Genomic DNA, 26721 nt, shown 5'->3' with positions numbered 1-26721 from the left:
GCTGTGCTGAGACAAACATCTCCTGACCTCAGTCAGCACAGAGGTTAATGTCCAGAAGTCTCAGCCTGCAGGAGACGACGGCCACTGGGAACAGAAGGCATTTGACTAAAACTGAACGATTCTCCAGATCTAAATGATCCAAAGCCGAACACTAAAGACACTCAGCAGACTCTGAGGGGATTTGCTGCAGCTCTTTCTTACTGAGTAAATCTGGTGTTCTGGTTCTGGTTTTGTTTGTTCCCACTGTCGCCATAACAACGATATTTGGGTTTCAGGTTGTTTGTTTCCGCCTCTTGCATGCGCCTCAGTCGTCTCCAACATCGGACCCAAAGCCACTTGCAGCTGGTTTAACCTTCAGCGTTCCTGTGTTTGTGTGCAGAGGTCCGATCTGGGACGGCTGGAAGGGATAAGCTTCCTGATTGGCTGACACCGGCTCCAGACTCCGCCCACCACAGCCGTCTGAAGCAGGAAGGCGTGGCCAAGGAGGTGACATCACAGATCGACCGCCACGACCCTGTGTCGGCGGTCAGCCAATCACCTTCTGCTACTTTTGTGACATCACTGGGAGGAAACGCTGGACGCGCCTCTTCATCATCTGCTCCTCCCTCCTCTTCCTCCTCTCCGTCGGGCTGCTGCTGTCGCTCCGAGGAGGAAGAGGAGGCTGAGGCAGGAGGAGCAGGAGCAGGAGGAGAACAGGGAAAGGAAACATTTAGAAAGCATCACTGTTAAAGTCACATCTTCCCAGATAAATTCCTCCTTATTCTTGTCTGATTTTGAATTAAATTTGAGAAAATTTCTTCTTTTTAGAAAGATGAGTCAGAATCCTTCCTCCTCCTCTTCCTCCCATCGGCCGCCTTCATCCCGTGTTTTTGTATTTAGTTTGTCTGCAAGGCGCTGAAGGACCGCTTCGTGTTTGACGTCGCCACTAATGTGGTCATGTGATTTCCTCCTTTAACTTCACTGTTGGTTACCATGGTGACCGACAGCATTACTAACCCACGGCGCGCCACCGCCGCGAGAAGACGACGAGAACTTTTCTGATTGGAGGAGGAGTTCCTGACGTCTCGTGAGCCAATCAGAGACAGGACTCTGTTTTTGTGTGTGTTTGATTTTTAACCGTCCAATCACCTTCCTCCTCCTCCTCCTCCTCCTCCTCCTCTTCCTCCTTTTTATCCACTGAGCTGATGGAGGAACGGATCTGGAGGAAGGAAAAGCTTCCAGGAAAACATGACTGGACTCACACAGGAAGTTGAGATGTCAACTTCCTGTCTGCAGAGTTTCTCTAGTATTCATTCATAAAGTAGTTTCTGTTCGGTAAGGGCAGAGATTTGCTCTGTTGGGCGGGACATGACGTCTTTACTCTGCAGTTTTAACTCTGATTTCCTACATTTCCCACAATGCCTTCATGAATGTGTGGAGTTGCTGTTCAACATGTCAGCTTCCTCCTGCTAGCTCTGCTAGCTATCAAAAATCAGAAAATGCCAAGTCATTGGTTGCTATGGTGATCCCCTCCTTAAGAGATGTGCAGGTGGAGAAATTCAGCAATATTATAAATCACAACATGAACATGATTATGTTTTGGTTGAAACTTGTAAAGACTTTATGGTGAATAAATGTGATGTTTTCTGATCTGCTCAGAAACTATGGAAACCCATTCATACCATGAAACAGGAAGTCATATTATTAATCTTTATATTATCATTATTGTTGTTACTACCAGAGCTTCTGTTAGTAATACTTTTACCTATGAGAATATTGAAGATTATTACTTTATTTAATGTACTGCATTAATAAAGAACCTGAGAGAAGAATGAAGGTAGAAAGAGGAAACATCGACCGATGTTTTTCAATAAGTTTATTCTTTTATCCATTCCTTTGAACGTTTATAACTTACTGTTTTGTTTTTGTACTTTACATATTTTGATGTTAATGTTCCATTAACATCAATATATGAATATTTTAAAATCAGAGGAAGCACGGCCGTTTTCCTCTTTATTCTGACTTTAAAACTTGTATTTATGACTTCCTGTTTTCTTTCTTTAATGGCAGGAATGGGCTTCCATATGAATCTCCTCTTTCTGCATTAAAAATGTTTTTATGATTTGAGTAAAACGGAGGATCTGCTGGAAGCAGGCTGGTTGATTCTGTGTGATTCGGACTCTGGACCTGTGAAGGTTCACGTTGGGTTCAGTCCGTCTGACCCAGAGGTTGCTGGTTCTGGGTTCAGTCCGTCTGACCCAGAGGTTGCTGGTTCTGGGTTCAGTCCGTCTGACCCAGAGGTTGCTGGTTCTGATCCAGAAGCTGTTGGAGAAGTTCCCTCCTCTCCAGTGTGAATCCAGTCCGTCTCGCTCCGATCCGCCAACCTCGGTTGTGTTTGAATGTAAAAGTTTAGATGTGTTTTTATTTGTAAAGATCGGGCCGGTTCTGACCGGACTGGACACGCAGAAGGACAAACTGCAGAGCACTTTGACTGGTGGACGATTGTTGCAGCCCCACTGACCGGTGGAAACACGGGTCACTGAGTTTAGTCTGTGAATAAAGTGTTGAACGCCAAACTACTGAGTGAAAAATGTTTCTGCACCAGGCAACGCTGAGAAGCTGCATAACCAGAAATTAACAGCAATAAGTTTATTTATTTAGTCTTTCCTGAAGAAAAATGGGGATTTCTTCCTGAAAGTCAAATTTCCACCACAGTATTAATTTATAAATTTATTCCAAACTACATATTTAGTAGCTCTGGTCTCGGCACTAACTGAATAGCTAGTTCAGTGCTAATTATTTAGCATCAGGCTAAATATTTAGTTTTAATCAATCAGTTTTATTGATGAAGCACCCTTCATACTAAAAGCAATATTTAGCTAAATATTTACCTCGACTAACTAAAACTGAGTTTATAAGTGAGTAGCTAAACTAAACCATCTCCTTTCTGACACCTTGACCCTTTGGGGTCACGAGGTGCTGGTGCCTCTCCAGAGGTCAACGGGCGAGAGACGGGGTCACCGACGGGTCACCAATCCATCGCAGGACAGAGACAGACAACAGCACACTGAGTGAGACCTACGGAGAATTTATACAAACCAGTTAACCTGACAGGAAACCAGAGAACCCAGAGAGAACATGCAGAAAGTCCGAGGGAATCAAACCCAGGACCTTCTAGCTGCAAGGTAACAGTGCTACCAACTGCACCACTGTGCAAGTTTATTTGGTTAAATATTTAACTAGCTTAGAGAAAAAAAAATATTAAGTTTCAAACTAAATAAATATCTAGTTATGAGTTAGCTAAATATTTAGCCTGTAGCCAAACATTTACTTTGGAGCAAAGTAGTTTAATTTATTCAGAAAGCTAAATATTATTTTGGAAATTAAATATTTATTTTGACATTGTGACATTCATAAGTTAATGTATAACATGATGAAATGATGACTGAACCTCATGTCAGGATAAATAAACCCAATCAGCAGCAGGAGCCCTGAAGAAAGAAAACCAACCAAACTGGTAAAACTGCGATAATTAAGGTTTATTACAGAAAAACAAAGACTAAGAGCAAAAGGAAACCGAACCAAAGCAGAGAGAAAACAGCGACCCGGTCCCAGGAGGAACCTCCGCCTCAGTCGCTCGTCTGCAGAAAAACAAACGTTTCTGTTAGTAACTAATAATCGGATGTGAACCGCAGAGCGGACCGGGCCGGACCCACCAGAACCACCGCGCCGCTGTGTTCGCGGGTCCGGAGCCGCAGCTTGTTCACGGCCGTCTCGGCGATGTCTGCTCTCTCCTCAGCACCGTCCAGATCCTGTTGGATTTTTCTGAAACGGACGCTGGTGTTGCTCACCTGCTCCTCCTGGCGGACAGATGGGGGAATGACACCAAATGAAACCACCGGATGGAGACGTTAAAACAAAAGTTTTACTCTGATCTACAGATAACCTTTGACCCTTCCTGTGATGCAGCTCTTTGCGTTTTTCAGGCTGCTGATGTTTCAGAATAAAAGCGCTCTGAGCGTTCCAGACACTCACTGCGGTCTCAGCTTGTCTCTTGTAGCTCTTGGCTTTGGCCTGAAGCTTCTCGATCAGTTCCTGCATCCTCAGCAGAGTCTTCCTGTCCTCCTCCGACTGCGGGACACAGAACCAATGAAGCAGCGGCCCAACAGAACCAGAACCAGAGCAGCAGCGGCCGGCGGCGGCTCAGACCTGCAGCGACAGCTCCTTCGCTCTCCTCTCAGAGCGACGAAGGCTCTTCTGAAACTCCTCGCTCCTCTTCCTCTCCTCCAGCAGCTCCAGCTGAAGCTCCCTGACCTGCAAACAGCAGAAACTGAGATACAGGCTCTGGAACAATACATTCTTTTATTTAACCATTATTTTGTTACATCAAAGGGTTTTTGTAAAAAAAAAAAAATTGATCAAGATCAATTTGCTAAAGAAATGAACAGTGGAACATTTTGGGGTTTGGAAACTTAAGGACATTAATGTGTGTTTGGGTTCTGAAGCTACAAGCAGAAGCTCCTCTTTCTCAGCAGGTTGTTTGATTTGGGTTCCGCCCGGATCCCCCAGAATCCCTCTGGGTTTAGCGGATCAGAACCGACAGCCCGGCAGAACTTCTCCTCACTCTGGTCTCCAGCTTGTGGAGCTGCTTCCTCCCTCCTCTCTGGGCCGCCTGCTCCGCCTCGTCCAGCTTCACCTGCAGGTCTGACAGAGCATCACAGCTCAGATCCTAATCTGGAATATAATCTACAGATTATTACTAATTCAGTTACAAGTTTATGAGATGAAAGAATTTAACTTTAATATTCTGTGGTTAAATTAATGAAAACATTTTTTAATCCCTTCTCATTCCCCAGCATCAACATTAATACTTTTTATCACTCATATTTACAGCACAATGCATTCTGGGTAACCAGCCAAACAGAGGTTCCTGTTTCCTGGTAGATCTAACATTTGTCTGGTCAGAGGAGGTGACCGGACTCCGTCAGGGTGGTGATCCCGGCCCGGGTCCAGACCTTTCACTGTGGCCTCCATGTTCCTCTTCATCCGCTCCAGCAGGCTGCTGCTGTCCTGCTCCTTCTTCAGCTCCTCGGCCATCAGAGCCGCCTGCAGGAACAGCGGCGTTCAGCAACCAAAGCATCAAACGCTCTGACCGAGCGCGGGGTCAGGGGTCAGGGTTCAGGACTGACGTCAGTGACGGCCTTCTTGGCCTTCTCTCCGGCGCTGCGGCTCTCCTGCACGGCCTCGTCCACCTCTCCGGTCAGCAGAGACAGGTCCGTCTCCAGCTTCCTCTTCTGGTTCAGCAGAGCCGCGTTCTGGAACGCAGGAAGCCTCGGGTCAAAGTCTGGACGTCGGCGACGGCAGAGGTCAGAGGTCGCCTGCGGCCGTACCTGAGTGCTGAGCAGGGCCGACTCTCTCTGCCGCCTCCAGCATTTCGTTTTCACACGTCTTTCGGACGCGGTCGGTCTGTTCCAGCGCCGCTCTCAGCTCCGCCTCCTCTGCCGCCATCAGCGCACCGCGGCGCTCCGACAGAACCAGCTGCTCCTGGAGCTGATTGGCCGCCTGGACTTTATCCTCCAGCTCCGCCTGCTGCTCTTTGACCTGCAGCAGAACCAAGTGATGGGAACTGACCCATATGTGCGGGTGACCGCCTGATCAGGAGGGATTACCTGTGTCTGCAGGTGTCTGATGATCCTCTGGCTCTCAGCCGCCTGCCGGTTGGCGTGCGCCAACTGGACCTCCATCTCGTTCAGGTCCGACTCCATCTTCTTCTTCAGACGAACCGCCTCGCTGCGACTGCGGCTCTCGGCCTCCAGGCTGGCCTGCGCGCCGTCCAGAGAGCGCTGGTGGTTCCGCCTGGATGAAGGAGGCCGAATCAGAGTCGAGAGACTTCCTGTCTGAATCGGCTCAGGGGGAAAAGACCAGGGCAGAGGAGCGACTGAAGATACGTTTAGAGAAACTCTGGACATGCTGCCGTTTCCTCTGACCAGCTGAGACTCTGGTTGGGTCGTCAGTGAGGCAGAGGAAACAATTCAACACCTTGAACTGGTTCTGCCACAGTCCACCTAAACCAGAACCGTCTCATTTGCAGATCCCCGTTTTCTGAAAGCAGCTCAGCGGTAGCAGCAGCTGACAGCAGAGATCCAGGACTCTGAGGACACGAGTTCTGGACCTGGACCAGATCCAGAGACTGACCTGAACTATAGATTTAATTTTCTCATGTTCACTGCCTCATGCTGTGTGCAGAACTTTCACCATCTCACATGCAGTTCATCCTCACAGCATTTTAAAGTCTGGCTAATCGAGAAACTTAAACGTTTCTCTAAACTTCAGGAGTTTTCATGTTGACTTTTCTGATCCAGATTTCGCTGGAATGATGGATGGACTCAGACAGTCCGTGGATGATCCGTCCAATCCTCACCCAGCTCATTGTCAGACCTGATGCTCCTCTGCCTTTGGGTTCTCTTTCATTTCAGAACCGATCTGTGCTACCAGATGCAGTTTGAATGTTTCTGATTGGCTGCTTTAAGGCGTCAGGTACCTGAGCGTATCCATCTCTTCGTCCTTCTCTGCAATCTTTCGCTCAATCTCATTCCGAATCTGCTGCAGCTCCGTCTGGAATCTCAGGTTCTTGCTCTCCTCGTGTTCCAGCGTTCCCTGGTTGGAGGGGGAACCGGTCCAGTCAACCGGTCTGGTGAGTTCACAGGTACCTGGACTGAGGAGGAGTCTTACCTCTGCCTCTTCCAGAGCAGCTCTGATGTCACTCTTCTCCATATGGAGGATCTTCTTCGTTCTCTCCAGCTCATGGATGGTTTTCCTTCTTCTCCAATCTGGTTGGTCAACTCGAGGATTTCCTCTGGGAAAAGGCAGAAATGAGGGATGTTTGGTTCTGGTAGGAAGACGTTTCTCTGATTCTCTTGTCCTGAACTCTAAACGTCCCCACATGCTCAGGCCCGCCGGACACGTCAACAAACGGCTCAGCAGTGAGTGGACAGGACTAACAGTAAGGTGTGTGTCTGTATCGATAGTCAAACATCATATTTAATCGTCCATCTGTTCTCTAAACGTTTGGCTCTGATCAGACCCGGTCCAGTAGACCAGGGTCTTGGTACCTTGGAGGTTTTTGTTTTCCCGTTTGGCCGTCTCCAGATGATCCAGAGCCTCTTCATAGCTGCTCCTCAGTTTGAACAGCTCTGTGCTCAGACTGCGAGACTCTCTCTGGGACGCCTCCAGCTCCGCCTGACCCTCCTCCTCCTTCAGCTTCCAGTCGCTCAGCAGCTGCGTCACACGTCACACACAGGTCCACTTTCCACCTCTACAGCTTGTTGAGTCAGGGTTTCTGTTTCTGGACCAACCTTGTCAAAGTTTCGCTGCTTCTTGTCCAGAGCCAGAGCGGCGGCGTTGGAGCGCAGCAGTTCAGCTGCCAGGTCGTCGACCTCGGCCTGCAGACGCTGCTTGGTTTTCTCCAGTGAGGAACTCTTAGCCTGAGCCGCCTCGGTGGCTTCCTCCGCACTCTGCAGTTTCACAACTAACTTCTTCCTGCAAACATCAGAACAGAACCCTGAGACGTACAGCACAGGGTTCTGGGTTTCAACCTCTTGCGCCACAGGGAGGAACCCGCAGCCAGCTGGGTCCAGGCTGTGTGAGCGACGGGCTGAAGGCCGGTCCAGGTTTTACCTGGGACCAGTTCTGTAGAGAAACTTTGGTTGTTCCACTAGAATCCTCAGTGATGTAAAAACTGAGATCACAAAAACACCACCAACATATAGAAACCATCCCTCTGACCCCATCGAAACAGAATCTCTCATCAGCTAAGTGAACATGTCTAAGCTTCAGAACCTGGACGCTTTGGGCCGGTTGGGTCGGAGTGGAACCATCAGTGTCTTCTTACTTTGCCTCTTCCAGCTCCTCTATCTTCAGCACAGCTTCTGTCTCATACTTGGCTCTCCACTGGAGCGCCTGGCCGTTGGCTTGAGACAAGGCCTTCTGCAGCTGGGCTTTGGCTTCCTGCTCCTCCTCCAGCTGCTCCTTCAGCAGGCTGCAGTCGTGACGGGACGCCTGGACAGCGTGAGCCAGAGCAACCCGGGCCTTCAGCAGACATGCAGACATGGTGAGAGACTCAGCAAACATCTTTCTAGATTGTTGTCTCCACTTAAAGCGCAGAACTTTGCATGGGATGGGTTCAGTGTTACCTTGCTGTCTTCCTCCAGTTGCTTCTTCAGATTCTCAGTGTCTTGGCTAAGGCTAGCCTTGAAGCGCTGCAGCTGACCAATCAGGGCGTCCCGCTCCTCTAAACGGCGGCCATACTCAGCTGAGAACAGAGCAGGAATGATCTGATTATCAGTCTGACCGTTTCTTTGTGTCCTTCAGGACAGAAAGTTTCCACAGACTCAGCTGTTCTCGGTTTTAGTCAGCAGTGCTGCTGTTGCTTCTGTCATCGATCTGATGCAGATGACATTCAGCTGTTTCCACCAGATGACCAAACAATCTCAGATCACCCTCTTAAAGTAAACCACAGACCGACACAAACACTTATTCTTCTAACCTCCATCTTTCTGTGGGAAACATTTGTTCCCTGAAAGCATCAGGTCTGTATCTGATGCAACATGCTAACATCATGACTTTCTTCTCCTGACCAGAGCAGGAAGTGGCAGCAGGTCTGGTCTCGTGTCTCTGCTGTCCTGATCTCTAAAGCAGCAGCAGGTAGACTCACCCAAACTGCCAGTAATGGTTCCACAGTGACAGAACGATGCTGAACGTTTTGGAAGGACTGGAGTCTGTCTGGTTCTGTGGAGAACCAGAACCTGGAGCCCTCAGAAACCTGACTAATGTTTACTCCAGGACCCAGTGGGCTTTAGCCTGAGTTTAATGTTCACCATCATTGATGATGGCTGTTTGGTCGTTCATTCATTCCATCCTGTGTGTTTTACCGGTTTGGGTCAGAGCTCGGGCTTTCTGAGCAGAAACCTCAGCCAGCTGCCTCTGCAGCTCGTCCGCTCTGCTCCGGCTTTCATTCAGCTGGTCCTCAATCACCCGGCACATCTTCTCCACTGTCCCCTGCATCAGAGGAGCATCAGTCAGAATTACCTGCAGGCAGCAGAACCAAACCAGCCACGTTAAAGTCCTGGTTCACCTTGGCTCGGCTGAGCTGCTCCACGCTGACGGCCAGGTCGTCGGCCTCCAGTCGGATCTCGGTCTTTTCCTTCTCCAGTTTCTGTTTGACTCTCTGCAGAGCGTCGATCTGTTCGCTGAGCTCCGCCACCGAGTCCGAGTGCTTCCTCCTCAGACTGGCAGCTACGGCCTCGTGGTGAAGCCCCGCCTCCTCCAGCTCCCGCCGCATCTTTTGCAAGTCTGCCTCTCGCTTCCTGTTGAGCAAATCGACTAAAGTTACTGGAAACAGACTGAGCAGGTTTAGTTTTAGCCCCTTTATCCTGTGACTGCTGTACATCTTTAAGAGCCTGAGACACAGGAAGCTGCTGCAGTTGAGCTTCCTGGCCTCCATCTTCCCTGATGCCTCATCTGACCGATGATGCTCTAACTGGACCTGGTGCTGCATTCTGTCCCTTCAGAAGCGTTCCTGGATCCTTCGGGTTGCTTATGATTGAGCAGTGGGTTTTCCTGTCATCACTCTGGAGGTGAACTACCTGCTTAGAGCCACCTGAGCCGCTGAAGCTCCTCCTGCCTCCTCCAGCTTCTCTCCCAGCTGCTCCAGCTCCGTGGCGATGTCGTTCCTCTGACGTTCGGCTTTGACGCGACACGCCCGCTCCGCCTCCAGCGCCTCCTCCAGCTGCTCGATTCGGGTCTGCAGGAGCAGCCAAACCACTGAAGCATCCAGGATCAGAGGAAGATCCGGAAACCTTTGGTTCTGTGACCCACCTGCAGCTCCTTCATCTTCTTCTGAAGCTGATCACTCAGAGTCTGCTGGTCCTCCAGCCTCTCATGGAACTGAACCAACTCAGAGTCTTTCCTTTGGAGCAGAAAAGTGGAATCACAAACATTAGTTTTTGCCTGGTTACTTTTAGCGAAAGGCTGATCTTACTTCTTCAGTCTCTCCTCCAGATTTTCCTTTTGGTTCTCCAGGTCCTTCACTGAGTCCATGCAGAGCTTCAGGTCGCCCTCCAGCTTCTTCTTCGCTCTCTCCAGGTCACACCGAGTCTTCTTCTCCAGCTCCAGGGAGGTTTCAACCTGCACAGAGGATATGACATCACAGCGTCCCGTAGATGAACCACAAACTGTTTAGATGAGCAGGAACCTTTTCCTGCCATCTGGAACTGGTTGGTTTGACTAAAGTTTAGAGCCTTTAATTTCACCAAAACTGGAGTTTTTCTGAATAAACTCTAAACTGACGTGTTTGGCTGTTCTGTAAACTTTCACTTGAATAAAGTGAATAAACTTTAGCTTGTTAATATTAGCTTCTACTAAATACCGTATTGGTTTGTTGCGTTAGCATTAGCTGGTCTGATTAGTGACTTAGGTTTGGAACAGTTAACCTGCTGGTTAGCGCTGTCCAAAGCTGCCCAGTTGAACTTTTCTTACGTTATCCACTTGCTGCTCCAGACGGGCTTTGACCTTGGCCAGCATGTTGACCTTGTCCTCCTGAGCCTGAAGGTCGATCAGCACCTGCTGGTGAGCCTCCAGCAGAGCAGCTTTCTCTCTGCTCAGAGACGCGATGGATTCGTCCAGGACGACCATCTCGTTGGTCAGGTTCTTCACCTGCAGGGAGCGGAGAGGTTCAGCCTGCGGGAAGCGCAGCAGCAGCAGCAGCAGCAGCGAAACGCTGCGAGGCGCCGCACCTTGTTCTCCACTCCGTGCCGCTCCTTCTCCACTCTGGCCAGCGTCATCTCCAGATCGTCCACGTCTCTCTTCAGGGACAGCACCTCGTCCTCCAGGTGACGCTTCTTGGACGTCAGGCTGGCGCTCGCCTCCTCTTCGTCCTCCAAACGCTCCTGCATCTCCTTCAGCTTGGACTCCAGAGAGATTTTGGACTGGATCAGCTGGTTGCAGCGGTCCTCTGCGTCCATCAGGTTGTCCTGCTCCTGATAAGGAAGATTAAAAACTAGACTCTTAATATTTTAAATAAGATTGTTTCTATTTTGTTGGCTCCGACCCAAACGGCCCCGAAGATCTTTAAAGTGTTTTATGGTCTGAAGAAGGAAGAAAGATTTGGAGGTGAAACTGAAGGCTCAGTGTTTCTTACAGCTTGCAGCTGCAGAGCCAGATCCTTCTTCTCTTGGACCAGAACCACCTGCCGCTGCTCGGCCTCCTGCCGCTTGACCTCTGACCTGATGAAGAAAAGCCCAGCAGTCAGAGAACTCAGGAGAACCTTCTCCAGATGTTTCATTCTAACATGGAAGCCGACCGTTCAAACGCTTCCTTCAACTTGGCGAAGTCGTCCTTCAGAGCGGCCAGCTCCTTCTCCACCTGGGCGCTCTTCAGCAGGGGGCGGAGCTTATAGAAGAGCATCATCCACGGCCAGGTGCGCACCGAGAAGAAGGCCCTGAGGTTGAACTGGATCACCGTGGAGGCGTCCCTGACAGGAGGAACCACAAACATCCGGCTTCACTGTCCGGTCCGGGTTTTACCAGAACCGCCTGAGTTTGAGTAAAAACCTGGATCTTCTACACATGAAAGATTGAACATTGTTCTCCAACATGGCTGCTGCAGGAAACAGGAAGACTGATGGCGGCCATATTGACCTCTTCAGCTTCAGCTCCTGAAGTTCCATCCTCATCAGTTTCCCCCGGCACTTGGCCTGAACCGTGGTGATGATGTGGGACAGACGGCTGTCCCTCATGTCCTCCAGCTGTCCCAGCAAACCCGCCTTAAAGAAAACCTGAGGAGGACAAATTACTGAATCATTCGTTTGGGTCAAACTGGGACTGAGTTGGTTTTCTACCTTTGTGTGTCCGAACTTGTACTGGTTGTGGTCGATGTCCAGGGATCCCAGCAGCTTCTCTGCAGCCTTCCTGCTGTCCATGTACGAGTCCTCCGGGATCGCAGACGGGTTCAGGATCCGATACCTGACAGGAAAACCACGAGTCAGGAGAATCCCAGAGCCGAAGGTGAAACCTGAGCGATGCATCGTCCTTCAGTTCATCAGCGTGAAAAAGATTCAGCTAATAAATGTTAGAGATTAAACCAAAAACATGTTTATATCCATGTTTAGGCCCGTCACAGTAAGGAATAAATCAATTAATCACCTGAGAAATGAAAACAAACGCAATAATTTCATTTTGCTTGATTTATTGAATGATAACTTCTTCAGTCTGATGTTTTGGTCTGAGTTCGTCCTTTTATTAAAGGATCATTTTGTTTCCAGAGATTTCATCTGTTTTGTTTGGATATTTAAAATGTCTTCAAGTTCCAAATGTTTATCAGTTTTTAAATGTGTTCTTACATTATTATGCCATTATTACCATCATGTTACTGAAAATGGTCTCAAAACAACAATATATCGTTTATTGGAATAACTTCTGGGGCATTTTATCCCATGTTGCCATGGTAACAGGGAGGCCATTTTAACGGGTTATTTGCCAGTTTTATGACATAACGTCATCACCCACTGACATTCGTGGCTCAGAGTCGAGTGAAAAAGTGAAAAGGTCAAAGTTCAAAGAAGAAAACCCTTCTGAGAGCCTGGGGGGCTTTAAAGATGGCCGCTACGTCCAGATCACAGGGGACCGGCTCTGACCTTTGACCCAGAGTTCCTGTGTCGGGTTAAATTTCGGGACTCACCGCTGTTTAAATTCGGCGTAAGCGATTCGGTTGGGAAAGCCTTTCCGGCAAATCCGGATCCCCTCCAGGACTCCGTTACACCTGAGCTGGTGGAGCACCAGGAAGGGATCCATCACACCTGGGAGACAAACACCGGTCCCCTCAGCAGGAGGCGCACACGCACACACACACACACACACACACACACACACACACACCCGTCCAAACGACCAACACACGTTCACCAGGAAGACCAAGTACCCAGAGCCATTTCAGGAACATCATCAAACCTGCCGACTGGTTTCCCTGGTTACTGGTTTCTCTGGTTACTGGGTTACCTGGTTACTGGGTTACCTGGTTACCGGGTTACCTGGACTCTTGGTCTCGTTTGGGATGATGCAGCGAACAAAGTGAGGCTGAGTGCTGCGGAGGTTGGCCATCAGCTTGTTCAGGTTTTCCTGCCGTTAAGCAGAGAGAAGGAAACTTTACGCCGTGCGTAAATACGACTTCCTGCTGGTTAGCGCAGGACTCAATGTGAGGACGACTTCAGGAGACGGACGGACGGACGGATCTCAGATGTCTTTGTCTCTCACAGTAAGGCTGAAACTGAAGACACAGATCCTCTCATGTCTCATTAAACATTCGTTTTCCTCCAGAGGGAAGGAGAATTCAGACTCCATTTTGTTTTTTATATATTCTGTCATCATCCGTCTCCTCATGACAATGAATGAGAAACCTGTAAACTATCTTGTGATTTTGTCATTAAAAGAATGTCAGCGATATCTCAGCACATTTTCCCAACAATATGAAAAGAATCAGATAAAATGCGACAAAGACTGAACGTTTCATCATGAATGGCCCCGTTGGTCCGGTCATCTCCTCAGTTGTAGCTTTTCTCACGCCGTTCTGACTCACCTTGTGCAGCTGTGAAACCGTCTGGAAAGAAGCAGCCTTCCTCTTCCTGTGCTTGGTCTCCCCCTTGTGGTCACCAGCTGACACTGCGGCTAACAGGAGAACGGACTGTTTGTTGCTGCCGGTTGCTGGCGGTTTGTGAGTTCGGTGCTGCTGTACCTGTCTCAGAGCAGACGTAGTTCTCAAAAAGCCCGGCCATCAGCTTGTTGGAGGATTTCTGGAACAGAGCGACCACCGTCTCATTCAGAGGATCTCTGTTCTTATCCAGCCAACCGGTGATGTTGTAGGGAACCTGCAGGCAACGCAGCAGGAGTCAGGGCAACCAGGGGCCGAGCATCCAACCATACATCCAACCAACCAGCCAGAGGCTGAGCATCCAACCAACCATCCATCCAACCAACCAGAGGCCAAGCATCCAACCATACATATATCCAACCATACATCCAACCAACCATCCATCCAACCAGCCAGAGGCCAAGCATCCAACCATACATCCATCCAACCAGCCAGAGGCCAAGCATCCAACCATACATCCAACCAACCATCCAACCAACCAGCCAGAGGCTGAGCATCCAACCAACCATCCATCCAACCAACCAGAGGCCAAGCATCCAACCATACATATATCCAACCATACATCCAACCAACCATCCATCCAACCAGCCAGAGGCCAAGCATCCAACCATACATCCAACCAACCAGCCAGAGGCTGAGCATCGACCAACCATCCATCCAACCAACCAGAGGCCAAGCATCCAACCATACATCCATCCAACCAGCCAGAGGCCGAGCATCCAACCAACCATACATCCAACAAACCAACTAACCAACCAACCAGGGGCCGAGCATCCAACCATACATCCATCCAACCAGCCAGAGGCCGAGCATCCAACCATACATACATCCAACCCATCATCCAACCAACCAGCCAGAGGCTGAGCATCCAACCATCCATCCATCCATCCTCCCTTGCCTTCAGACAGCCTCAGGTGGAATAGCTACCAGGAGGCCCAGTTCTGGGTCTGAAGTGATACCAACTGGACCAGAACAGAACCAGGTACCCACCACTCCCGCGTAGTGAACCAGCTCAAAGTGGGTCTCGTATTTGCGCTTCTTGTCGGGCCGTGGGCGCTGGAAGTTGGGGGATTTCCCCAGGTGGTGGTCGAACAGTTTGGTTTTCAAGCTGTGGTCCGTGGCCTTGGGGAACATGCACTCCTCCTCCATGATGGACAGGATTCCCATTGGCTTCACACACAGACAGCAGCAGTTCAGTGTTTGCATGTAGACTCTCCTCCTCCAGGCGACCAGCAGACTCACCCTCTCAATGAGGTCGATGCAGGCCTGCAGGTCCAGACCGAAGTCTATGAAGGTCCACTCTATCCCCTCGGTCTTGTACTCCTCCTGCTCCAGGATGAACATGTGGTGGTTGAAATACTGCTGCAGCTTCTCGTTGGTGAAGTTGATGCACAGCTGTTCGAAGCTGTTGAGCTGCAGGAGAAGGAGACATGATGGATGTGAGGAGCGTTTACCAGCAGGAGTCCAACAGGAAGCCTGTCTTTAGCAGTGGGACGCACTCTTCTGCTGATGCGCTAGTTCCATTGCTAATTTTTTTGGTTAGCATTGTTGCTAACATTGAAAACGTTTAGCACACTTAGCTTTCCTAGCGCTCCCTTCCAAAGCACTAATTTACTGGGTTGTTTTGCAAACTTTCAGTTGAATAAAGATCAACGTCTGTTTTGATTTTCAGCTGTTAAGAATATTTAAGAAGTTAGCTGTTTATATTCATGCTCTTATTCTGAAGTCTGTTTATGCAGCAGGTCAGTTTCCCCACATTCTCCACCCATGATGCAGTGCAGCAGATGATATGTGTTTTGTACCCAGAATCCATTGCTGTAGAAGTACAGTAAATGTCTAAAATGTACTGGTGTGATGCGTGCTAACAGAGTTAGCGAAACCCAATAACTACAAACTGAAGGTCTGTTCCACAGAATGTGTTGTATAACGAATCTGATTCTGATATCAACATGGCTGAAGTTAGCATTTTAACACATTAGCTTCTGCTAATTACCATGTAGGTTAATGTTAGCGGAACTGATGTTTATGACTAGTGATTCAGGGTTAGCGCAGTTAGCGGTGCCTACCACTGAGGGAGGGTATCGACCCTTTAGCATTAGCTTCTGCTAATTAACATATTGGTATAGCATCTGAACGGAACTAATGTTTATAATAATGTGCAGCTAACTATTTAGCTAACCACTGGTCTTTACTAAACACTGTGTTCACATGTCAGTTGGACCTCCTGACAGTTTTAGGTAGCAAACTCAGATTCGTTGGCTCCTTTGGTGCAAATCAGGTTCAGAAAAACTTCAGTTTCTTTAAATCAAACTAAATCTGCTAATTCTGCTTTGATTTTCTAAGTGCAGACATTAAAACCTGAAAACATGATCCTTTAAATGTTTCTTGGTCTTGTTTCTTCTTTACCTCGAAGATCTCGAACCCAGCGATGTCGAGGACTCCGATGAAGTACTGACGAGGCAGAGCGGTGTACAAAGACGAGTTGATCCGCCCCACCAGCCACTTGAACATTCGGTCGTACGTGGCTTTGGACAGAGCTGCCACCGCGTAGTTCACCTGGACACAAACATCCTCCGGTCATTTTAAATCCACTTCACCGCGGATCTGGGCCGGATCTGCTGATCACCTGCTCCACTGTCTGCCCTTTCACTATGAACTCGTTTCCAACTTTGACTCTGGGGTTCAGGAGTCCTTTCAGCAGCTCCGAGGAGCTGATGCCCATCAGGTACGCCGCCTTGTCAGCACCTGGAAACACGAGACAGACCCAGAAAGATCCAGGAAGGAAATCACTTCATATGAAGCTTCTAGTATTCATGGGTCCCAGAGATATCAGGACTGAGGGATTCATCAAGGGTCTATGCTGTGGTTAGCAAGCTAAATATTTAGCTAGCAAGCTAAATATGTAGCTAGCAAGCTACATATTTAGTTAGCAAGCTACATATTTTCTTTACAGGTAAATATTTAGCACCAAACTAATTATTTAGCTTACAAAGTAAATAAATATTTATTTTAATGGTAAATATTTAGTTTAGACATAAAAATTTTAAGATTTTGTTTGTAAACTAAATGTGTAGTTGGGGCTAAGTATTTATTTTAGAGGTAAATATTTAGTCTGTAACTAAATATTTAGACTTTAGTTTTAATCTGAATATTTAGTTTGTGGCTCCCTGTGTCTGCTGAAGGAAACCAACATGTCTTACTTTCTGTCCCATCGGCTTCAGCCTGCTCTTCTCTCTGCTTCTTCTTGAACTTCATGTTCCCAAAGTGCATAATGGCTCCAACGAGTTTGTAGCAGCCGAGCTTCTCCTCCGCAGTGAATCCCAGAGTGTCCATGGCGCGCTGCCGCAGACAGACAGGAACCACAGATTATCCCCCAGCAGGGGGCAGACAGGAGGCGGGTCGGGGGTCACCAAGGTCGCCTACGTCAGTGAGACTCAGCTCCTCGCCGTCATTGACGCCCTCCACCGTGGTAACGCCCTGGGAGCAGAAGTGGTAGTCGTAGGGGTTGGTGGTCACCAGCAGCAGGTCTGCAACACATCGACCGAAAAATCAGGTCCAAACAGCAGGGGGCGCCACATCTACAACAGGTAAAATCAGGTCCAAACAGCAGGGGGCGCCACATCTACAACAGGTAAAATCAGGTCCAAACAGCAGGGGGCGCCACATCTTTAATCCAGAAAATAAGATAAAACATTTCCGAGTTTCCATGCCATAATGCCAAATATTTAGCTTAGAGATAAATGTTTAGTTTATGCTAACTCCATAGTTTCCATAAACACATCCTGTGAGATCTGAGAAGATTTTCTGCTGCTTCTTCGCTGCTTTTAATGGTTTTATTGGTTTTAATGTGGAGAAAATGTCCATCTGGTTTGTTGGGTTTGAAGCAAAGGACCAAAATGAGGCAGAATGCATTAATAGAGAATTTCAAACATTTAGATGAAACTAAATGATTTTAAGACGTTAATTCAGAAAAATGAACATGTAAAATCAGGTCCAAACAGCAGGGGGCGCCACATGTAAACAGTAAAACATGCTGAGCTAACATGATAACAAGAATTTAAAATGTTTTTTTAAATGCTTCATGTTGATAGTAAAGAAATCTGACAGAAGGACCAGATATGAAAACTTTACTGAAGAAGAATTTATATAAATACAAACAGGAGAGTTTTTGTTTAGACAAACTGATATTATTGTCATTTACGTTTGATTTTCTTTAAGATTTAATCAGATTATTATTATTATTATTAAAATTATTCAGTTTATTTTTCAGTTCTCGGTCCTGCAGGGTTTTCCGGGTCTGTGCAGGTCGTTCTCTCCGTCTGTGTTTCAACCTGATTTATTCCAGCTGTTTGATGATGTCATCGCGGTGGGCGTGGTTACCTTGCAGCTCTGGCTTGTGATTGGACAGGATCTGGTAGTAGATGTGGTAGCTTCTCTCTCCTGGTTGCTGAAACACGACTCTGGATTTTTCCAGGAGATCTGGAGGAAAAACACAATCAGGCTGATTTTCTGCTGTCAGTTCTTTGTGCAAATTTCAAAGTTGTTGAAAATTGCAAAGAAAATCAGTTTTTCATAAAATAATCATTAAACTTGTTGCCTTGAAGCTCTGGACGTCCTGAAGAGTTTAGATAAAATAATTCGACTCACAGATGTTGATGTCGGCAGACGCCAGCCTCCCAGTTGGACCAAAATGGATCCTGATGAACTTTCCCTGAAATGTCCAATCAGATTCAGTCACAGGCTGAGCAGTCCCGCCCCCTCTGGAGCTACTGGCCAATCAGATCGCGGCACTCACAAAGCGGGACGAGTTGTCGTTTCGGATCGTTTTGGCGTTTCCGAACGCCTCCATGGCCGGGTTGGCTTCGATGATCTGGTCCTCCAGGGAGCGCTGGACAGAACCAGAACCAGAGTCCAAACGTTACCAGAACCAGAGTCCAAATGTTAACAGAACCAGAACCAAAGTCCAAACGTTACCAGAACCAGAACCAGAGTCCAAACGTTACCAGAACCAGAGTCCAAATGTTAACAGAACCAGAACCAAAGTCCAAACGTTACCAGAACCAGAACCAGAGTCCAAACGTTACCAGAACCAGAGTCCAAACGTTAACAGAACCAGAGTCCAAATGTTAACAGAACCAGAACCAAAGTCCAAACGTTAACAGAACCAGAACCAGTCTTACTCCTCTCTTGATGTTCTCTCCCAGCGCCGCCACGGTGGCGAAGTACTGGATCACTCTCTTGGTGTTGACGGTTTTTCCGGCTCCAGACTCTCCGCTGGATCAGAACCGGCCCGGTCCAGAGAGAGAATCAGAGCAGCTGGATTTATTTTTTCACTGACACCAAAATGTCCCAACATGGTTTCAACAAACATGTAAAAATATGTACAAACTGCAGCTTTACGTAATAATTGTTTTTTTTTCAGACTTACGTGATGAGCATCGACTGGTTCTCTCGATCTGTGGAGGGAAGTTAAACCCGGAATGACCAAATCTGAAGAACCTTTCGGTAGTTTGGGTTTAGTAATTATTGTTTTCTGTATTTTGTTTGGATGGTGATGAATGTAAACAGAACCTGGTGGAACACCTGAACTCAGGTAGGTGAGTTAGAGCTGCAGAGTTACAGACTCAACTTTACATCAACACATTTAGCTGCAAATAAAATATTCAGGTTAAAATATTTAGTTTACAAACTAAATATTTTCATTAGAGCTCCAAACTAAATTGTTAGCTAATAACTACTTTACAAACTAAATATTGAGCTTGCTAACTAAATATTTAGTTTGGCTCTAAACATTTAGCTTCCCAGCTGTCTAGTAAATTTGGAGCTAAAAACTAAATTTTCTGACCTCAGACTTTATTTACTTTCCAAACTAAATATTTAGCTTGATAACAAAGAGTTTTGTTTGTTTGGAGCCAAATATTTACCTGGCTAACTAAATTGAGCCTAATGCTTAATTTGCTAACCTAGTTTAATTTTGAGCTAAATATTGAGCTTTCTAACTAAATATTTAGTTTCAACCCGAATTATTGCAGTTGATGTTTGAGTAAGTTTGCAGACGGCGCCTCCAGCTGAGGTTGTTCCTGACTTCCTGCCTGGCTGCGGTCAGTCTCCGCTCACAGTGACTCACTCTTCAGCAGGTCGCTGTAGGCGTTGTCAGCGATGGCGTAGATGTGGGGGGGCGTGTCCACTCGGCGCCTCCCTTTGTAAGCCGTAACCACCGGCGACGAGTAAACCGGCAGCCATTTGTAGGGATTGACCGCCACGCAGAACAGGCCGGAGTACGTCTGCGGCACAGAGCGATGCAGATGAGAGGAAGTGGTTTCCTGAGGTCCGGCTCCAGAAGCTTCCTGTGATACTTGCATAGATGATCCACATGCTGTAGCGCCTCCGGAGGTTGAAGAGAACCGACGCCTCGTTCAGGTGCGTCAGCAACGCCATGTCCTCCAGCATGTCGAACTTCGGCGGGTTCATCGGCTGCAGGTCGATTTCTTTAACCATCAGGAACTGAAACACAGCAGATCGTCAGGAAGGCTGGGTCTGCCGCCGTGAGACCCTCAGCAGGACTAGAACCAGGACCAGGACCAGGTCCAGGACCAGGACCAGGACCAGGACCAGGTCCAGGACCAGGTCCAGGTCCAGGACCAGGACCAGGTCCAGGTCCAGGACCAATACCAATACCAGGACCAGGTTCAGGTCCAGGTCCAGGACCAATACCAATACCAGGACCAGGTCCAGGTTCAGGTCCAGGTCCAGGTCCAATACCAGGACCAGGACCAGGTCCAGGTTCAGGTCCAGGTCCAGGTCCAATACCAGGTCCACGACCAGGACCAATACCAGGACCAGGACCAGGTCCAGGTTCAGGTCCAGGTCCAGGTCCAATACCAGGTCCACGACCAGGACCAATACCAGGACCAGGACCAGGTCCAGGACCAGGTCCAGGACCAGGTCCAGGTCCAGGACCAGGTCCAGGACCAGGTCCAGGTCCAGGACCAGGTCCAGGACCAGGACCAGGACCAGGACCAGGACCAGGTCCAGGTCCAGGTCCAGGACCAGGACCAGGTCCAGGTCCAGGTCCAGGACCAGGTCCAGGTCCAGGACCAGGTCCAGGACCAGGTCCAGTCCAGGACCAATACCAGGACCAGGTCCAGGACCAGGACCAGGTCCAGGTCCAGGTCCAGGACCAGGTCCAGGACCAGGACCAGGACCAGGACCAGGTCCAGGTCCAGGTCCAGGACCAGGTCTGCATCTTAAACATCTTCTCTAATCAGCCTCTTCATACCAGAGGAAATGTTTTGGAGTTCTCAGAAATGACGTCCCCAAAATGAATCTCATGTATCTCAGAATCTCAGGAGCATCATGGTTAGTTTAGGTTAGTTTAGGTTAGGTTAGTTTAGGTTAGTTTAGGTTAGGTTAAGTTAGGTTACGTTAGGTTAAACTTTATTAATCCCATAGGGAAATTGAGGTTATCTGGTTATCATATCAGTCTTTATGATCAACTGTTTGGGTTTGTTTCAGTTTTCATGTTGTTTTTTTTTGACTGGTTCAGGTTTCAAAATAAAGGTACTATAGTTTGTGTGGGCAGAACTTGTTGCTGCGTTTTTACCAGGTGTGAGTCCTTAGCATCTAATTATGTTTTTTTAAAAATGCTTAGTGTTTGAGTTGGGTGTTGTTGAGGTAGAATATTTTGTTGTTATCATTTAGATGAGCTTTTGCCCATTACATAGATATGCAATATGCCTATATTGGTTATTATATAGCAGGTGCTTGGATTGATCTTGTTAGCAGAAGTTCTGCATATTGGGTCGGTTTCAGACTGTAGTGTTTAAATCACACAAACTAAATAATCAATGCTGTGCTGCTGGACATTCATATTTAAATCAGGAAAATCTGATTCTTTAAAGATTTTTTTGACCTTTGACCTTGTGAGATAAAAACAGAATCACTTTGACTTAAAGCTGCAGTAATGAACATTTATTAAAAAATGTTTTTCTTCTATTTGTTAAAACTGTCAGCATGTGGTGATAATCTGTGAAAACATCAACAATATTATTACCACCAATCCCTCCAAAAACAACCAATCAGAGCCAGTAGGAAGGGCTTAGTGCTGCCAATCATCCTTGTGAATGCGTTGCTAATTGTTATTAGTGGTTACGCTAACTATCTTTAGCATTCACAACATTCACTGCTGATGGGGAGAAGGTGTAGCACAGGGGAGAGTGAGGCGGGTTAGGGTGAACGGCACGCACACGGGCTGATTGACAGCGCTAAGACCGGCCTCCTGGCTCTGATTGGTTGTTTGCAGTTAGCATCAGGTGAACGAAGAGCTCAAATTTTTTTCTGTTTCATATTAAACTGTTACAACATGGTGACAGTTTCTACAAATTTATAAAAAGATTATTCTTTATAAAAGTTTTAAGCACCCAAGCTTAGTTTTCCCTAAATAATACTAAGTATTAAGCTAGCTGGGCTAACTGAAGCGTAGCGGTTAGCTAACCCGTCCGTCTCTGGTCTCCACCGTGGTTTTGTCTCCGTTCAGCTCTCTGACCTCCACTTCGATGTACGCTTCAGCTTCATCCGGCAGCCAAACGCGCTTCGTCCCTGGAAGAGTTTAGATCTGCATGCATCAGATACCAAGCAAAACATTATGACCACTGGCAGGGCAAGTGGTCATAATGTCCCTCAGGCAAAAAAATATTACTGGTTATGTGTTTTTACATTTAGAGCATCAGATATTCTACAGAGGCATGTAGACCATTTCTAAAGTTACTCAGTTAAATATGAGCAGCAATAATTTGGGTTGTTTTCTGTCATAAGATTAAAAAATGGCGGTTTATATTTGTTAATCAAGTTATTCTTTTATTTTTAAATGTCACACTTAAAATCTAAATATTTAGCTAAACATTTAGTTTACAGACTAAATGTTAGACAAATATTTAGTTAATTAGAAGCAAAGTGTTTATTTAGCTAAATATTTAGCTTGCTCAACAAATATTATTTATTTGGTGAGAAGTTTATATAAAGATTAGCGAGACCCAGGTCTGCTTGTGGTCCACTTATTGGCAAGTGAATTAGCATATTAGCTAACTATTTAGCTTGCTAACTAAACATTTAGTTTAAAACTGTTACATTTATAAATGAATGATTAACATGGTGAAAATATGACTGAATAATGAACCCGGTTCATCTTCTCTCATGACAGACTGAACAACCTAAATTATTGCTGTTAATGTTTGACTGAGTAAATTTACAAACAGCAGCTCAAAGAGAACAGTCTGCTGGATTTGAATTTAATTTTTATCAGGACAGAAAACTATTAGGAATAATTACAGATCGCTGAGTATTTTCCACCTCATGTTCTCATGCATTTGACAATAGCAGGACACAAAACGGTTTAAACTTGCAGAATAAGTTTGGGTTCATTGTTTAACTTTAAATTCTCCAGATTTTGATCAAACCCAGGATCTGCAGGAAGCTGTGGCAAGTCGAGTTGACAAGTCCTGCTGACCCGGCGTCATGTCCCACATCGGGACTGTGGTCATAATGTTCTGCCTGATGCATGCGGATGTGTTTACCGTCGAAGGCCTGGGCCCTGGCAGCCAGCTGCTCCAGGTTGGACAGGCGCAGATAACGAGCAGCTTCTCCAAACTCCTTCATGTCCAGGAAACGAGACATCTGAGGACACGGAGACACGAAGTCCAACAAGTTCTGAACTCAAGTTTCTGACTCTAGTTTGAGTCCAGATGTTTAGAAATGTCACAAAAAACAAAAACATGAAAATAAAGGTAAAGGAAAACAATAGAAATATAACATAAATCAGTTACTTTTGTCTTTACTTTCAAAAATTTAAATTTATTGATAATTATGAACGTAAACAAAATATATGTAAATTTATAAAAACTTACCTATATTTAAAATTATAATCACTCACTAAACCAAGTAGACATCAGTTCTTTGTGTGAATACGTTATTGTTCAGATTTATTGTTATCCAGTGGTAGAAACGGCTAGCATAAACGTTAGCTACACTGCGCATAAACATTAGTTCTGCTAATGCTAAAGGGCTACACCAACACAGTGATTAGTGGAAGCTAATGCTAAAGCGCTGAGATGCTAACAGCAGCCATCAACGGCTTTTTATAAACTTACTAACTGTGTGTATCTGATGCATGTGGAGGACCAGAGCGCCCTCTGGTGGTCGCTTCAGTTCTATTTTCTTTCCTTTTTTTCATGGAGATATTTCAGAACCGGGCCTGTCGGGTTTGGTGAAGTAAAAACTGAATCAGGATGAAGTTTAACTTGTTTTCAGGAAATATTAAACCTTTTCTCACATTTGTGATGAAATGGAAACAGTAACGATTCGGTCCAAAGATTCGGCTCTTTGCCAAGTCCTGCATCTTCTCCAGAGCTTTCAGAATAAAAGCCTGAGTATTTTACCAGAGTCCCTCTTCACCAGCAGGCGGTGAGTCCTGAGGGCCGGACCCGGAGCGGAGCGGCGGTCTGGGCGGGTCCGGTTTCTGTCTGAGCTCATCAAGCCTGGCGGTAAACTCAGCTGATCCTCACAGCAGCTGCTGTTTGACTAACACTCACAGACTCCTGCTGTACTGCAGGTTCCTCACTAGAGGGCGATGTTGCTTTATTTACGCATCATTATATAGTTATTCCAGATTTTTGCACATACAGTATAAGACGGTAAATATTTTTTCTTTGTCACAAAAAAGAAAAAACTTAATTTTGAAAATCTTTTTTATCTAATAAATAGAATTTATCTCACAGATTATTTCAGATAAATCTGTTTACATCATCTTAAAAATTAATACAATAAGTCAAATATTAAGAAATAAAAAAGCAAAGCAAACTGTCAGCAGTTCTGTTTCTGACTGGAAAATATTATTTGGAAATTTACAGACTAACAGCAATAATTTGGGTTTTTAACTAATCATAAGAATATATGATGTTATTTTTTGACCACATTATTTATTAATTTATTAATTGCACAGTTTCAAATGAAATATTTAATAAGCAAGCTAGCTAAATGTTTAGGTTGGAGCTAAATATTTAGTTAATAAGCTTATTTAGTTAGCGATATTTAACTTAGTTAATTTTAACCGTGTTGAGCTAAATATTTCTAACTAAATATTTAGGTGCTAAGCTCAATATTTGTTTTGAAGCTAAATATTACTTTCTAAGCATTTAGCTGCAAATTTACCAAGATAAATATTTAGTGAACCAACTAAATATTTTGGTTGAACTAAATATTGCTAAGTTAGAAACTAAATATTTAGGTTGCCAACTAAATATTTATTTTCAAGCCAATCGTCCCTAACTACATATTTAGCTAGAAATATTTAGCTTAGCTAGCTCCAATCTAACTGTATTGTCAGTTCACTGTAAAGAACAGATTTTTGTTTTTTCCCCTCTACACCAGCTTGATGAGCAGCTGCCGGGGCTGCTGGGTAACGTAGTGCAGCAGGCTGTTCCTACCTTGCCGGTCTGAAGCTCTGCAGCGTTTCCTCTCTGAGGGTTGAAGTCGGTTCGGTTGTTCGGCTTTAAAAGCTCCCAGCATGTGACCGCCTCTGCTGCGGCTCACTGGGAGAACTGGTCTGACTGGGCGGCCATATAAGGTCAGACCTCCACCTGCTTCCTGCTCTTCCTTCATCCGGTTGCGTTGGAACCAAATCCAGACTTCTCCTCTGTCCTGATCAGCCAAATGGAAACTTTTACCAGGAAATTATTTTAAACCCGTTTTAGTTTCTAGATTTGTCGACATTTTAATGTTTTAATCCTTAAATAAATAAATGAAGAATTAAAAATTGTTTTATTTGATATAAACATACGTTTAGAGAAACTTTCTGATTAATTCGAACATTTTTGATCTTTTGAAAGCCTTCAGTTTAGGATGAAATTATTGGTTGAATAAAAACTGAAACATTATTAATTTGAACTTGCTGCTGAATGAAACTCTGAGTTATTTTTACCCAGCCTGGGTAGAGCTGATCCCCGCCGGCTACTGCAGCGGCAGACAGAAAATCCGGCTGGTTTCAGGGGGTTGTTGGTGCAAACCCAGGATTATTCTGCTGTGGACGTTTGGCAGACATCTGGAGCCTGAGGATGATGAATGAGAGGATGAAGAGCGGAGGCTCAGCGGGTCTGGTGTGTGGCTCATATGCTACACAGATCCCAGTAATCCCAGTCCCAGCGCTGCGGTCCCATCAGCTGTCCCAGCGCTCCGTCCATCAGCGGCTGGACAGAGGACAGAGGACAGGCATCGCACCGTCTGACATTTTCCCCCCGTTTTGTCACCATTCCTCTCTAACTCCTGCTGATTCTCTGTAATCCCTGGGAAAGTCGCAGTAAAACCAGGAGAGACACAAACAGCTGCAGCTCAGACACAAACGCTGCTGAAGCTGCACTGCTGCAGCAGAGGAAGCTGCTGCAGTTTGCATCAGTTTCTGCAGCTTCTGAACCAAAACGGCTTTAGACTCAATCTGGGAGGAAGATCTGAGACATGAAAACGTTTGAGTTAACCACTGGGTCTGGAATTAATTCATCGCAATTTAAAACAAAATCAACAGTTCAAAACCTCCTTACTGCTAAATTATCCAATAAATAATCCGAGACGCACCGATCCGGTACCAGAGGCTGAGTATCGTTAGATATCGATTCGAAACAGAAAAACTGACTTAAAACATCTCTTTTTATATTTATAAATGAAATTACAAGTTTATAAATGAATTACTGCTTTATGGGATTAATCTGCACCAGTTCATTTAAATACAACAATTGTGTCAGATTGGCCAAACATAGAAAACGACTTTAATCTGTTCAGTCTGAGGAATTAGAAACTGATAATTAAATATTAAATAATAAAGAAACGGATTAACTACAAACAATCAAACCTTCCTTCAACTGCTTCAGAGAGTGCAGTTAGAAACTCTGAATATAATGTCAAATAAATGGTAAAGGAGGATAAAGCATAGAAATAGTCTGAATAGATCTGCCCTGGTGGGCAGGGCCGGTCCAAGCCTGCATGGGGCCCCAAGCA

The 26721-nt window shown here is 46.2% G+C and overlaps 2 protein-coding genes across 8 annotated transcripts in view; one reads left to right on the top strand and one right to left on the bottom strand.

The window, feature by feature from the left end:
• The window catches only part of sulf2b (sulfatase 2b), a 43458-nt gene extending 40903 nt beyond the window's left edge, over positions 1-2555 (top strand). For 4 of the 7 annotated variants that reach the window (XM_032561160.1, XM_032561180.1, XM_032561189.1 and 1 more), the window contains exon 23: positions 380-2555. In XM_032561160.1, coding sequence (XP_032417051.1) covers positions 380-410 — 31 coding nt within the window. In that variant the 3' untranslated portion in view covers positions 411-2555. The remainder of the gene's footprint in view (positions 1-379) is intronic. The other 3 variants (XR_004339013.1, XR_004339014.1, XR_004339017.1) reach the window with 3 other exon arrangements.
• Positions 2556-3497: 942 nt separating this feature from the next.
• LOC116718852 (myosin-7B-like) lies at positions 3498-25697 on the bottom strand. Its single transcript, XM_032561105.1, is given in 49 exon segments — positions 3498-3620; positions 3696-3839; positions 4015-4110; positions 4189-4293; positions 4604-4683; positions 4995-5085; positions 5169-5294; positions 5370-5387; positions 5389-5580; positions 5649-5835; positions 6521-6636; positions 6712-6791; positions 6794-6835; positions 7092-7257; positions 7335-7518; positions 7871-8067; positions 8172-8290; positions 8910-9036; positions 9113-9344; positions 9624-9781; positions 9856-9946; positions 10019-10164; positions 10516-10692; positions 10773-11015; positions 11177-11261; positions 11339-11509; positions 11676-11812; positions 11876-11999; positions 12715-12832; positions 13064-13151; positions 13609-13697; positions 13765-13897; positions 14671-14850; positions 14923-15093; positions 16087-16236; positions 16307-16425; positions 16881-17019; positions 17104-17207; positions 18061-18159; positions 18328-18391; positions 18476-18568; positions 18861-18954; positions 19109-19136; positions 19808-19964; positions 20041-20184; positions 22175-22278; positions 23253-23352; positions 25161-25374; positions 25655-25697. Coding segments are annotated over 47 exon segments (5820 nt in total). The 5' UTR covers positions 25161-25374; positions 25655-25697; the 3' UTR covers positions 3498-3608.
• Between the last annotated feature and the right edge of the window lie 1024 nt (positions 25698-26721).

The sequence above is a fragment of the Xiphophorus hellerii genome, chromosome 1 (assembly GCF_003331165.1).
Source record: "Xiphophorus hellerii strain 12219 chromosome 1, Xiphophorus_hellerii-4.1, whole genome shotgun sequence".
Taxonomy (NCBI): Eukaryota; Metazoa; Chordata; class Actinopteri; order Cyprinodontiformes; family Poeciliidae; genus Xiphophorus; species Xiphophorus hellerii.
This window is presented reverse-complemented; position numbering and strand designations above follow the sequence as displayed.